At 35.7% G+C, this 15,903-nt stretch overlaps 2 protein-coding genes across 3 annotated transcripts; both read left to right on the top strand.

Moving 5' to 3' along the window:
• Nucleotides 1–4,020: 4,020 nt before the first annotated feature.
• LOC140876479 (uncharacterized) lies at nucleotides 4,021–6,145 on the top strand. Of its 2 annotated transcripts, XM_073280452.1 has the most exons (3): nucleotides 4,021–4,150; nucleotides 4,445–4,486; nucleotides 5,496–6,145. In XM_073280452.1, exons 2-3 carry the CDS (start codon nucleotides 4,445–4,447, stop codon nucleotides 6,021–6,023), a joined length of 570 nt encoding a protein of 189 aa, XP_073136553.1. In that variant the 5' UTR covers nucleotides 4,021–4,150; the 3' UTR covers nucleotides 6,024–6,145. The 2 variants fall into 2 exon arrangements, 1 of the variants encoding a protein (XP_073136553.1); XR_012148807.1 differs by lacking the exon at nucleotides 4,445–4,486.
• A 142-nt stretch (nucleotides 6,146–6,287) lies between these two features.
• LOC140874141 (uncharacterized) lies at nucleotides 6,288–7,265 on the top strand. Its single transcript, XM_073277423.1, has one exon. It carries the CDS (start codon nucleotides 6,288–6,290, stop codon nucleotides 7,263–7,265), a length of 978 nt encoding a protein of 325 aa, XP_073133524.1.
• Nucleotides 7,266–15,903: the final 8,638 nt, after the last annotated feature.

Below are 15,903 nucleotides of genomic sequence, written 5' to 3'. Positions count from 1 at the left end.
TATGGGCACACAATATTGATGTAAATATTAATTTATTGGTAAAAAAATTCAAATTCAAAAACAAAAAAATCAAAAAAAAAAGCAAAAAAAAACGGTTTTTCGGTTCGGTTCGGTTAACCGCGAAAAAAAACCGAACCGAATCGAAAAACCAAAAATCCGAAATTTTCGGTTTCGGTTCGGATCGGGCGGTTATCCGAAACGTGAACACCCCTAGATGGTACAGTGGCAACGCCGAGGTGTCGAAGAAGCAACTTGGGAAACAGAGAGTCATATGCGAGCAGAATATCTTGAGTTGTTTGCTTTGTACTTTTGATTACCATGTAAAGATGTAATTACAGTAGTTGTAATAAAACATGGTTTGAAGTTTCATATTAAGGTGGGGAGAATGTAGTAACCTAGAACCCATTTTAAGATAATATTATGTTAAACATGATTAAGAGTTAGTAATTAACCAATTCTGGGGCTTAATCGGACTTCAGAATCAGGAATTATACTTTCAATAATTGGGCCATTTCGGACGGTCCAAAGAGAACTTCGGACTATCCGAACTCAGCAACCCGGATGCTCCGAAGAGGACATGTTGACTTCGGAGTTAAGGCACGTTCGGATGGTCCGAACCAGGATCGGACGGCCCGAAGTGGCGATCGGACGATCCGAACTCGACGTGTCTTGCATGCAGGCAGTGAGCTCGATCGGACGATCCGAACTTGAGTTCGGAGGGTCCGAACTTGACCGGAAATTTTCCTATAAATAGGGGTCTTTAGATTCATTGCTGATTACGAATTTCCGAGTTTCCTTTTTCAGTTATATAGTGTGAGATATACACCTAAGGGCCCTATCGGTTACAATAGAAGTTCTGTAATAACCAAGGTGTGGTTATAGTCATCCGGGACTAGCGACTCCAAAAGGCTTACTACGGACAAAGGTATGGTCCGGGAATCTATTTAAGTTTTGGGAGTACTTATTATCTTAGTTAAGGCTTATAGAACTTGTGTAGTGATACGATGAACTTTTGAATATAAGCTTGGAACCTAGGATCCTACTAGACTTGAACTATCCTAGAGGTACGTAAACATTGACTGAGATTGTCAGCGAGTATAAATTTTTATGTGTTGAATTTATTTGGCATTATTTTATGACATGATATATGATTTACCACTTTCCATATTCATATGTCATGTGCATATACACGTTGAGCCTATACCTTGTTATACATGATAATAGTTTCGCTCAGCTCTATACTTGATAGTCTGTCACTGAGAGTACCGCGATGGCGGGGACATGTATGTCTGAGTTCTGACTACTCTAGTGTACTAGACGAGTGTGGTTATACTCAGAGGTTGATCCGTGAGGTTACAACACTCATGTGGCGCCTGTACTGAGCATGACTTATCAGATGACCCTTTACCAGTCATCACGGTTGCATGCATCATATACATATGTTTACTCATGTTTATGTACTGGGTGTTAGCGCTCACGTCCTAGTTGTTATCTTGGACACTCTATTACATTGGGCAGGTCGCTGGATGGACGGAGCCTGTAGTTTGAGGTAAGACTAGGGAGCAGGAGCCTTGAAGATTTATTTATACAGCAGGATTCGTTATAGCTGTATAATGTTTACTTACTAGTTGTTTCGATATGGTTATATCACTACTGATAAATAAGCTTGAAACTTTTGTACTAAGCTGATATGTAAATTATGGATTTTGTTTCCGCACGTTTTTCTCTGATTAGTATTATTGCTTTAATTAGGCTTAATGCATGTTATTAGTTGCCAGTTGGTAGGTAATTCAATGCAGGGTCACTACAAGTACTCATTAAGTTAATTGTATGTTGTTAGTTGTTAAGTAGGTGATTTGAAAATGGGTCACTACAACTATAGCTCGTAGTAACGGTTCAATTCAAATCTTTTAAACCCCATAACAGCCCAAGAGATATAGTTCGATCTCTCTACTCAACAGAGACAATTATTGCACCCCAACAATCTTTCTCTCAATAATTGCACTCATTGCAATCAATGAGAATCGAACTCATGACCTTGACTATGATACCACTTTTTAGGATAAAAAACATGTGCAGAGGGGGGGGGGGTGAATACACATTTTAAATATTTTGAAAAATTTTGTGACAATGAAGCTGAGTTACCAACTTGATTATCTAGTTTTGCTTAACAACCAACTTGATGCGAAAATTGAACTGGTTAGTGAGGAAAATTCTCGCGGTTAAAGTGTGATACCACTGACTCACATGGGACAAATCAAAATTTTAAAATGAGTTTATAATTGTATACAATGGACTTCTATAACAACCTAAGTTAATCATTTTCTAAACGCGATGAAGAATACAAAGTGGTTGGTATAGGGGCCTACTGTGCAGTCGCGCAGACGCGAGCCTGGACTCGAGGTGTGACAAAATGGTATCAGAGACGGTCACCAGCAGGAACCTCGTGAAATAGGTGCTATGCGGGGCAAAATGATGCATGCATGAGAGCCACCTCTTGAACCTCCATGGCTCAGTGCTACATGATGGGAGCTACCTCTCGAACTTGTAGGAGTCATCTCAAGATTACCGATGTTGGTTGATAAAGGGGTCAGGTCGCGATGAGGATGTCGCGTTCTGAATGTGGGGTGATTGTGATATCCCAGTCCCACATGGGAAAAATAAAAGATCTAAAAGAGTTTATAATGACATACAATAGAATTCTATTACAACTTCGGTTAATCATTTTTGTAAAAGAAGGACGAATACGAAGTAGTTTATAAAGAGGCTCATTGTACAGTCGTGCAGGTGAGGGCCTGGGCTCGGAGCGTGACATAAATTTTGATCTGATTACTTAGGCATATTGAAAATGCAATAAATTAAATAGCACATAGGTTTTTTTATGGAAATTCAGAGTCTAAACTTCTATGTCTCCCCTTCTTATGTTTCTAGAAGATTTTACTATAGGACTTTGATTTATACAAGTACTTGCACAAACTCAATCCAATCGATTCTTCGATTAGAACTCCGAGAAACTAGTCTTAACAAGACTCTATCTCAATATCAGAACTACTTTTGTTAGAGTTACAACAACAAATAAAAAAGAACTTTGAGCTTCGAAAGATTGGAGATGTAGCACTGGTTGATCACTCAATTGATATGGTAATACAGTGAAAGTGTGCTTGCAACTCAAAAATATTGATCTAATTTCTTTTCAAATGCGTGAAAAGCTTAGAAGGCACAATTCTCTTGATTTCTCAGAATGATGATTCAAAAGTCCTTCAAATCTTCATACTCCTCGAGTATTATAGATGTAGAGATCTAACATCACAAAATCTAGTTCGTGCAATCTTATTCCAAATATAGATGATAGCTTTGCAGAGTATATCATGTGTCTTTGTCATCTTTTCTAAAATAGTACAGTACCACAGAGCTCTTTTGGATGATAGCTAAATACGAAAACAATGGTTTTATTCTCTCTGTCTTATCTCCAACAAGTCGGATTGATATTAGAAAATGTTTGAAATTGTTCTGATATATAGTTGACCGTGTCCGAACAACTTGATCTAGTCTGGCAAGGTAAACTGATCCGAGAAACCAGACTGGTCTTGAATTTAATAGATTAGTTTGAGTAAACTTTAATAGATTAGTTTGAGTAGGATAAGAGATTCCTTATCAGTTGGTCTTTGTTTAGAACAAATTCTTTAAACCAAATTTATTATGGATCAATTAAGTCCTTTGGTTTTGTTCATTTACTCCCATTTGATCTGCTTTGAGTTAAATTATTAAGTTCTTTGTCATCACCAAAACTGAAATATTTTTGACTTAACACCTTTATGATAAATTTTACAAAACTGAAGTATTTTTGACTTAACACCTTTATGATAATTTTTTTTAAAAATAATGACTTAAATTAACTGCTTGACAATAATAATTAGTGCGAGGCCCACGTCCTCAGGCCCAAATGTCACCCCGGTCCAACACCTTATTAGGTATTTAAAACTATTTTCTTCCAGCATTGTGTTTAACGAAGACGTAAGAAAAATAATTAGCTGAAAAACTTTTCTCTATCGTTCTATCTCTTTATTAGTACGATCGTGAAGTCTCACTTGGGAGGATTTCGGCCGAGCCCTCTTGCAGTCAAGTAAACTTCGTCACCAAGTAGAAAATCGTAAGTAGTCGAGTATTCTATTGATATCTTTATGATCTTAATTTTGATGTTATAAACTTATGATCCAGTCTGGGGAGTTAAGCCAGACATTATGATCCAATCTGAGGAGTTAAGCCAGATATTTATGATCCAATCTGGGGAGTTAAGCCAGATACTCATGATCCAGTCTGGGGAGTTAAGCCAGACATTATGATCCAATCTGGGGAGTTAAGCCAGATAATATGTGTGAAATTTTGAACTCGTAATTATTGTGAATGTTTTAAACAGTATCATTCATATGTATATCTCTTTCAGATGAGGATACAATTGAGGATCAAGAGTCTGCTGAATTTTGGGGTTGGTGAATGACTTGGAGTGCATAGTTGCTGTTTTTCTTCTTCTTGTTTAGTTTGAAACATTTTATTTAAATTTCTAAATAATAGTTCTTTTAAATGGTTTGAAATAAGTTAGTTGCTGAAATCATTTGTTAAGGAATTGTCAGACATTCTGTTTTGTTTTGGAAAATAAATCTTGTTTATTTTCAGGCTTAGTGTTCTTTGAAAATTTAGTTAAATTGTATATTACAAGAACACTGTCAATGTTCATGTCATACAACTCGGGGCGTGACATTTTAGTGGTATCAAAGCGTAAGTTCACGATCTTGATGGGAAAAAGAATCTTGGATTAGTTGTAAGCTGTTAAGATTTGATTTTGTAGAGTTTCATTATTTTATTTATTTATTTTTTTGTTATAACAAACGTAATGGTAACTTAATGCATAATCAATTAATATTATTTTCGTGATTTTGGGGATATGATTGCGTAGTGGTTGTTTAGATATGGAAGTTTAGAAGATCAGGATAGGAATGTGCTGTTCAAACTAACCAAATCTTTGCAGATTAAATAAAATAAAATCTATATCGATTAACCATTGAGTGGATAATGAATTAATCGAATTTATCTTTACTGATTTAGTTAAAAAATAATAATATATAATAATAATAATAATAATAATAATAATAATAATAATAAAATAAATTATGAGCTCGAACAGAAGGATTTTTTTGTCTTTCTTTCTTTTCCTTTTCCTTTTCCTTTTCTTATCTTTCTTTCATAAGTAACTAATCAAGTTAATTAATCAATTTTGTATTATTCAAGAAATACTTTGAAGTGAATGGAATAAACCAATAATTTAATTAAGTTTTTAATTATTTAAAACTAATTAATTAATTATTTATATATATTAATAAATGAAAAAAATTCGTAAATAAATAAAATTTTACAAACATCCTGGTCGGGCTTTTGGTTCAAACTCCATGCACCTTACTAACTTTAATTTCTTCCTCTGATGTATCTTGTTAAAATAGGAAATGCCAACTACTCGTTCCCAGTCCCATATCCTCGCCCTCGAGCAAGCTCTACGAATTAGGATGAGGGAGAACCGTACTTTTCAAGAAAACTTGGAGCAAGCCCAACGTAAACAAGGAGATCTCATGGACGAAATCGACCATCATCGACGGGACGTGGGGCGCTTTGCACACTACCTAGCTGGGGCCGAACAAACAATCCGAGAAGTTAGAGCTACCCATCAGGAGTTAGTTGTCAGGTGCGAAGAGGAGAGAAGGCAGACCGCCTTGATGCAAAGCGAGTATGATCGCTATCGAAGAGACGCCGATAGGATTTTCGCAGATCATCGTAATACCATTGCAGTACTCACGCGTCAGATAGCCGCCCTACAACACCGACTGAACGAGCAAGCATTACCACAACAACCAATTGATTTGGAGGAAGAAGAAGAGGAACCAGAAGAAGACCCAGATTACGAGTCGCCAGCTGAAGAGGACCAAGAAGAGGCACCGACTGGGGACCCAGGAAATAAAAGTGATGAGAACTAGTGGCAACCGTACAATTACTAATATTATCTATTTGGAGTTTTAGTATTTTATTAGGAGTGGTGGTTGAAAACATTTTTTTTTATATTTTAGGATTGGTGATGTCAAAAAAATGGTTTTCAGTATTGTTATCTTGCTTCTTAGTAAAACTTTTATTCGTTATTTCATGATCTAATTCTCATTTGTATGGCTTTATTACATGTTAATAACTAAACCTACTCCTGAATTTTTATAATCAATCTTAGCTAATTGTACTCCTGGAAGGACATGGCGGGCAGAACACCCCGTAACAACCGCAACCCTCGCTATGCCAATCCTCGCGGTAGTGAGGAGGAAGGCGAGGACCAGCGCAATCATCACCCTAGGAGACTTAGTCGTGAGGATCTCATGGCAATAGCAACAGTATTAGAAACGACCTTACACGGCTTGGGAAACGCACCTGGAGCAAATCCGCCGCCACCTCCACCACCTCAAGGGACTAAGTATCATTATGAAGCACTTAAAAAGGCACGAGTCCCAAATTTCAAAGGAGGTTCCGACCCCGAAACTGCACAGAAGTGGATGAAGGAAATGGAGACCAATTCACGACTAATGGAAGTTCCCCATGATATTAGCGTTGAAGTATCCACTCCTTTCCTTACTGGTGAAGCTGCCAAATGGTGGGAAGGAGTCTCGCCTCCGATGGCACAGATGGGACCCATAACCTGGCCGAGGTTCCGGGAAGCTTTCCTGAAACACTACTTCCCAACTGCAGTGAAAATGCAAAGGCTATCAGAGTTCGAGAACTTGAAGCAGACGCCTGAAATGACGGTGGTGGATTATGTGTCCAAATTTCACTCCTTGGTAACATATTCACCTACTGTTATGGCTGATGAGACGCTAAAAATACACCGTTTCACCAAAGGTCTGTCTAGCCGTATTCAGTCTGCACTAGCCATCTTTGAGCCAAACAATTTTGAAGACTTAATAGGAGCAGCTATCCGTGCGGAGGCAGACATCAAAAGGAGAGATGAAGAGAATAAGCTCAAACGACCTTTGTATAACTTCAATCAAAATCAAAATTTCAAGAAGCCAACTTCAAGTAGCCAGTATCGTGGGCAAGCACCACTTCAGTACAAGTTAGAAGCCAAAGATTGCCCAAAGTGCAAGAAGAAACATGATGGCGAATGCCGATACCCGGTGGGGGCATGTTTTCGGTGTGGACAGTTTGGACATCGCATGAACCAGTGCCCCAACCCAGAGTAAAGGATAACACTCCAACCTCTTTTGGCAATAAGGAGAATAAGGCTGGCACCAATGCCCGAGTATTTGCGATGACAGAAGAGGAGGCTGACATTTCAAACGATGTGGTGGCAGGTACCATTCTTATTAACCACTTACCTGCCTATGTATTATTTGATTGTGGTGCTACCCATTCATTCATATCAAAGCATTTTGCTAAGAAGCTAATATTGAAAAGTGAGTTATTGTCTGAACCTTACAAAGTTTCAACCCCGGGAGGAAAAACTTTGGTGTCCTACACTCTCTATCGAGAGTGTGAGATTGACCTAAAAGGATGCAAACTCAGCGCCAATCTGATTCAGCTCAATATGACGGGCTTTGATGCCATATTGGGGATGGATTGGCTAGCAAAGAACCATGCCATGGTAGACTGTAGGGGTAAGAATGTGAAAATGAAGCTGTCAAATCATACCGAAGTAATGTATCAAGGAAACATACGTAAACGGAGATCCAAAGAGAAAGTTATTCTCTCTGCTTCAAGGGCATGGAAGATGATGAGGGAAGGGAATGAAACTTTCCTGGCCTTCATCACTGAAATTAAAGAAGATAAGGAGGTAAAACTCGACGACATTCCGGTAGTGCGAGAATTTCCTGATGTTTTCCCTGAGGAGTTGCCAGGCTCAATGCCCGATCGAGAAATCGAATTTGAGATAAATCTCGTTCCTGACGCCGCTCCTATATCCAAGGCACCCTATCGCATGGCCCCAGTAGAAATGAAAGAACTCAAGGAACAACTCCAGGAATTGCTTGAAAAGAAACAGATCCGACCTAGTTCTTCACCATGGGGGGCTCCCGTCTTATTTGTGAAGAAAAAGGATGGTAGTCTGAGGTTGTGCATCGATTACCCAGAATTGAACAAAATCACGATTAAGAACAAGTATCCATTGCCTAGAATGGATGACTTGTTTGACCAACTGAAGGGAGCCAAGGTATTCTCAAAACTAGATCTGAGATCGGGCTACCATCAATTAAAAGTAAAGGCAGAAGATGTTTCAAAAACAGCATTTCGGACTAGGTACGGTCATTACGAATTCTTAGTGATGCCATTTGGGTTGACAAATGCCCCGGCAGCCTTTATGGACCTCATGAATCGGGTGTTCAGACCTTTCTTGGATAAATTCGTGGTCGTCTTCATTGATGATATATTAGTATACTCTCCTAGCACACAAGAACATGAAATACACCTTCACACCATACTCCAAACCCTGAGAGAGAAAGAACACTATGCTAAATTTAAAAAGTGTGAATTTTGGTTGAAGAGTGTCGCTTTCTTGGGCCACATTGTTTTTGAAGGCGGCGTGACTGTAGACCCAAAGAAAGTCGAGGCCATGCTGGAGTGGACAAGGCCGATGACAGTAACCGAAATCTGAAGCTTCTTGGGATTGGCAGGTTATTATCGAAAATTCGTTGAAGGATTTTCTTCTATTGCTGTACCTCTTACTAAACTTACACAGAAGAATTCCAAATTCGAATGGAATGAAGCATGTGAACGGAGCTTTGAGTCATTGAAGCAACGGCTGGCATCAGCCCCAGTTTTGGTTTTACCCTCAGAAAATAAAGGTTTCACTGTATACAGCGATGCATCCAAACAGGGACTCGGCTGTGTACTCATCCAAGATGGGAGGGTAATTGTGGGGACCTCGGATTGCTAATCTCATTTTAGGGCAGCTAATGATTAATTAAACAATTAATCAAACAATTAAAGAATAATAAATAAAGAGCAGAAAAAAAAAATTTAAAATTCGAAGCCTCGCTCGATCGGGCAAAATCAGTCGATCGAGCGAGCACCAAAGCCCTGCTCTCGGTTCCCAAAATATATTGGCCTCACTCGATCGGTCAAATCTTACCGATCGAGCGAGCAAGAAAAATTCCAGTTTCTGCCCATAAAAACAGGCCTCGCTCGATCGGTGAAAAGCACCCGATCGAGCGGCACCCATTTCCAAAAAAATCTCAGAACATTCTTTGCTGTCAAAAACTTGGAACCATGGCATGAATCAACCATAAATCTAATTCTAAACATGGTATACAATCTGGAAATATACATATAAACATGTACCAAGTCCTCAGCCTCAAATCATGCGATTCTTACATCAAACAAATACATAGTAAACATTTATTGAGCAAGCTACACAAGGACTCAATGTGAGCTTCAAATATATAAGTGTTTATCAAGTTTGATGCTATCTAACTACCATTCTTCATCTTAAACCCGAGTCCACACTTGCTAAATCTCGCTCCCAAGCTATCAACGTCATCTTAGACTAGCTCCTGCCCCATCTGTTGCAATGCACACATACAAAACAAAGCAACAGCCGGATAAACTCCGGTGAAAAATCATCTCAGTATAAGAAACATATCAAAAGCGTTAAATAAATCATATCGACTCTATTTAATCGACTCAACAATAGAGTAAATAACGCTTCTTTCGATCGATCGAGAATTGATTCATTTCACTTTGTTGCCATCAAGATTCATAACTGATCTTGACATGGATATCCATCTGTCGTAATCATTCAGGATTCGAAAATAAGGTCGCCCTCCGACCTTGGCATAGAATCAATTCAATATCATCATCATATCATAATCGTATCGACTCAAATCAAAGATTCACTACCTGGGATGGATCGACAACATCAAAATCAAATCAAATCAATAAATACGTATGTGATTTTGGTGGGATAACTCAAGAAGAATCGATCTAGAGTTTCAAAGTCCCTGACTCTCGATGTCGTCATTATACCTTCGTATTTCTTCTGTTTTGAACGCTTCAAATCTAAAACATAGCATCAAAACATTCATATCAATCTTCATTCTATTCAATCATTCCAAATTCAGTTCAAAATCATCAATCTAACTTCATTCAAAATCATTTCAAAACTCAACTTCTTCTTTTTCGGTACAACTCAGAGTCGTGAGTCGTTAGCCGTCGAAACTCATCTAAAAATGAGAAATAAAAATGCTATATCATCGATAACATTTCAAATAATGTCTTATCTCAGTCATAGGCTATCAAAACGGCTTCAAAACATTATTCAACGGCGTAGCGACTGAAAATCGGTAACCGACAAAATATCGAAACCAATTCTAACTTCAATTCAAGTCATACATAACTTCAATTCAGTTCATAAGCTATCGAACCTAGCATAATCATATTCTATATAAATCAAAACACTGTTGGAATGCATAATTAACACAAACGATAGCCGTTCATCAATTCAGTTTCGATATCGTATCGCATAAACGTTGAATAACAAAATCATATCATCAAAATCTGATATCTATCGAATTTCAATCTTCAAAACTTGCCGAAGTAATTCAAAACTTACATCAAGTCGAATTACTCATCGCAAGGATTCCAGAACATCTTTCGGAATTGAAATCTGACGAGCGGATCAAAAGTTACGACGTTTTGAAAATCGGAAATCAAATGAAATTGAAAGGGTTTCGAGCTCTGTTCTCAAAATTCTGAAAACAATATTCAACACACACGTATTCATGCTGATAAATCTGATTAAAATCAGATATGTATTGAATATTTGCAATTTAACCCCTCAAATCTTCATTAATTGCAATTCAGTCTTCGGCCTTCGTTTTAATTCAATTTCAATCCAAAATAATTTAAGAATATTAGAATTAAAAATCGAAACTCTAAATATTTCCAAATTAAATATACTCGGATTAAAATTAAATAAATTCGGATTAAATCAATAATCCCGACCTTTTGCACTTTAGCCCTCGAATCTTCGATATTTTCAAATCAACCCCTGATCGGGTTTCATCTTCAAAATTAATCTTCTTTAATTTCCTAAATATGGAATTTAATCTCAAATTCCATAAATATTCAAATCGAATATTTATTCGTTTAATTTTAAGAATTTTCGGAATTTAATTCTCAAAATCCGAAAAATTCCAAATTAAATATTTTTGGCTCGAAAATTAAATCTATCATTTTTATAACTTCTCAAATCAATATTAGCCCATAATATGGAATTTAATTCTCAAATCCCATAATTAATAATTTAATATTTTCGGGCCTTACAATTCCTCCCCTCTAAAAAATGATTTCGTCCTCGAAATCACATTCAATCGAACTATTCAATCTGATAGACTAAATGATTATCTGAAATTATTCTCACTTCAATCATATAGCTCTGAACTTCGTATCTCATCTCTTTTTTTTTCTTCGAATCTGCTTCTAATCTCTTGTACTTTAATTCACTGAAAAGAATGCTTTCTGAGTTAATTTTCTCCTTAATCAAGGATCTGTTGAATATTCACCTTAACTCAGAATCTCTTTGCTATCTATTTCATTTGATTAAAGTACATAGGAAAAATCAAACTGTTACTTCCTTACTTGGATATGTGGAACAAATCAGACCCATCATATCAAACTGAAAGAAAATAAGCTTTCAATCAAATCATCAATGTGGTATAACATCTCAGTCAATGAAATTCAGCTTCAGTGATGACTTATTGTTTTCTCAAAATCATTCTATGCTTTCTGCACACATAGATCAAGTCTACACTGTCATTTCATTCATCGCTTCAAGATCAGTATTCAACTTCATATTTTGAATCTGTAAATTAAACTATGCTTGTTCTCTATTTTGAATTGAATGATGTTTCAAGAATAAATTTTCCGCTTAACTAATCAGTTTCAGCTTTAAAAGTTATATCTATCATTCAATTATTAATTATGTTTCTTCTTCTCTGTTTTCATTTCGTACAGATTCATTTTCCAAAATATTTGTGTGTCTCAAATCAAATCTGATCTGATATCATATACTTCGGTAATATCATTTCAACACAAAGAATTCAGATTTTTTTTCATCATATCATTATCTCAAAATCAATTCATTAGTTGTTACAGGAATTATAATCATCAAGTGGCAACACATCAAGACAAATAATACCGAATCAGGTATTAAAGTTCAGAGAATATTCTCAACATCTGGAAAATCAACTTAGATAATCCATTAATCGAAGAATGGTATAATGCAATCACATATAACCAACTCTCAGAACATCAATCAATCGATGCCACATCTGTTGAATAAATCTAAAGTCTTAATCCTGACAATAGATTGTAATCATTCCTGTAATTTCATCATATCTCTATCTTCTTCACAGATCTAAATCGATAGATATTCTTCACATCTCATACAATGTATTCTACAAATCTGATTAATCTATTCGGATTATTTCGTAATCAGAGTCTATGATGTATTCACAGAGTTCAAAGTATTCAGAGCTGTGGATAATCGGTACCATAACAAGTGAAGTTCATTCTCGAAATTCAATTCATCTTCTCTGACTATTCTTCCAATTCAAGGATAATAAACTGTACCTTTACCTCAAAAAGTACTCAAAGTCTTCGGATCATCTGTATTACAATTTAATAGTAAACCCAATGTTTCAATTTGAAATATTATTTCGTGGCTTACTGTTCTTATTGCAACGAATCTAATCACAATTCAGTGATTTGATCATACAGACAGATCATCGTATACAGTAATTTCAATAAATCTGTTCATAACTATCACCTGTTTACCTCATCTATACTGTTTCATCATGGTAGTTTCGCAAAATATTCTTTCAAATCATAATCTCATTTCAATTTCTGGAGTTTCTAAACAGTCACTGAACTCATCTGGTCAACGATTTTCAACTTCATCAGAAACTCTCTATACGTTTAACTTCGAAAATGTACTAATTCTGTTACATCTGTTTGCTTTATCTTCTGATAAAACAATTATTGAAAGAATCTTAAATTCATTGTTGTGCATTTTCTTCAAAATCTGATATTTCTTTTCGGAAATATCAAGCACAATCAGATAATCAATCATAATAGAATTCATTCATTCTGATCTGAGGCTTCAATTCATATCTCAATCTGGCATTCTTTACTGAATTCTCATCGCTTCAGTTTACTTTCTGTGTTTCTTTCATATTCTGAACAATTCTAGCTTACTTCCAATCGAAAATCATTTTGATTGGTGATATATTCATCTGAATATTCAAACCAGAATACACAGAAATCTGGAATCAATTCATCGGATGTCTATTTCATTCCTTATTTCTATCTCCAAATACCGACAAATCATATCATCTAACCCAAAAATCATGGATCATATTCAAATTCTTCTATCAATTACGAGCCAACCATCTTAAAATATGCTGAAATATCCATCAAAGGATTAATAATTCTCAAAATCAAAAGAAATAAATCAAGATTGAGAAAATCCCTCAATCAAGGTCATCCAAAATCAAATCTTCTGGATAACAAACTCTGCAAAGTGAAAACAACTCACTTGCATCACCCAACTCAGAATGAGTTAATCAACACAGGCTCTAAATGAAAGCAATGTGCCATGAGAGCCAATCAATATTCAATCATTTCAAGAATTATATTTCCAGTTGATGTAATTGATTCAGCATAAGCCAAGAAAAGACGCATCTGTAACTGATTTTCATATTATCATCTATCTTCTAAACCTCAAGATCAATATTCAGTTCATAATCTAAGTCGGTAATTCATAAATTCATCAATTCATCAATTCGCTATTGACTTCCAGTTCACAACTTAAACTAAAGTCAAAACTCTTCCTGGAACATATCTGTAATCTCGATGCATTGGCATACCTATCAATGTTGATTTAGATCTTAAACATATTTAGTGCATCGAATATACTGATTTCGGAATATTTCTGTAATCAAACATCATACATCAATCCAAAATCATAGAATCTTAATTCGAGATTCCATATCATATCATCATATTCATATGCACATCATGTTCTTGTTGATCTAATTCAATTGTTTCTTCTATTCATCAATTCTATTTCAGTTCTCATTTGATCAGACTATTCATACTTCTCCTCAATAACTCGAGTTCTGATCAAGAATCAATTCTTCTTCATTTTCACGGAATACATGATTCCAATCAACTCAGATATTTAGGTAAACATGCATGTACTTCGTATAGCATAAAGCATACTGATTGATTAAATCACAAAATCAAGTGATTCAATAATCTGATACTATCACTAATCAGTACTTGGTTACAGTATCATCATCTATCATGCATCGTAACCAAATATTTCACATATGAACAACATCATGTTCAATTTCATTTCATCGAAGCAATAGTTTCATTCTTCAACTCAATTCACAAATTCTCTTTTCTGATACAGAGGTGATCATATAATAAGCTTTCAGCTATCATATATCTATTGCACCAATAATAAACAGGTCAAAACAAAATAAATCTGTTACCTGAAAGTTCATTCTCAGGTGCAATTTCATTCTAATCCTCTGTATACTTCTGGAACTATTTTTCATTTCGAATCTTCTTAGAATCTATGTTTCTTCGAACAGATTCTAGCACATCTGCCTAAATTTTCTTTACACTGCTTGTTCGGATATCTTTATCCACAATGAGTGTAATAATCTCTAACATATTCTGCATTTAGACCCAAACACTTCTGTCTCGGTCTGCTAGAGTTAAAGAATTACTTGCATATCATTCACTTCATATCTATTCTGGAAGGAAAAATTGCAGTCACTTATGATTATCTCATATCCTGTGACATATCTACAATTTCATTTCTTCTACTTCATCATTCAATTTCAGTTTTCTTCGCTCTGTCTATGTCTTTCATAAAATGTTTCAGTCATCGAAATTTATTCAGACATAATCTTTCTTTTTATTCGCCATAAATAAACAACTCAATCGTGAGATTCATTATTATCATCTACAATTCAGAGAATCATAGTAGGCTTGAAAATTCTAATAAGGCAATCCTCAAAATTCAAAATATTCAGCGTCTACAGGGTATATTTTTCTTTCTCATCAGTTCTATCTGTTGCGGCAAAGAAATATAAACAAAGTTATGTTCTAAGCACTTACCAACAATCAATATACCTCTGCCCTCTCATCATTTCTTCATCAAAATTCATCAGCTGATTGCTAGGTTTCGAAGTTGGTATTAAATCAATCTAATACTATATTCATCTTTATCTTCAAAACAAATGTGAACACCTGATCAAGTTCTTCAAACCAACTTCTACCTACAATAATATCTATTCCTTCGCTGATGTACTGTTCTGTTTCATTGGAAAGACTTCGTTCAGCTGAGCCATACAATCTTGTTCAGTCTGACCATACCATTCTGTTCAGTCTGGCCATACTATGCTGTCAATCTGGGGTGCTTACATCACCCAAAGAACACTGTTCTCTTCAATTCTAGGTGCTTACATCACCCGGGGAAATTCTTATAATATCATCGATAAGATTTCGAAAATTTACAAATCAGTAAATGAATCAATTCAATTTCAAAAGTAGATCAAGAGCACATGCAATTTATTAAATCATCGAATAAATCATCGAATTAAATACTTCATAATCATGCAATACTATAAATGCATGTGACTCACTCTACCCCGCTCGGCTTCTATCTCAGTCCAGAACCTACGCTTTGATACCACCTGTTGTGGGGACCTCGGGTTGCTAATCTCATTTTAGGGCAGCTAATGATTAATTAAACAATTAATCAAACAATTAAAGAATAATAAATCAAGAGCAAAAAAAAAAAATTTTAAA

Source organism: Henckelia pumila, chromosome 1, assembly GCF_033568475.1.
Source record: "Henckelia pumila isolate YLH828 chromosome 1, ASM3356847v2, whole genome shotgun sequence".
Taxonomy (NCBI): Eukaryota; Viridiplantae; Streptophyta; class Magnoliopsida; order Lamiales; family Gesneriaceae; genus Henckelia; species Henckelia pumila.
The sequence above is the reverse complement of the archived record's forward strand: the minus strand, read 5'-3'. Positions and strand labels throughout refer to the sequence as shown.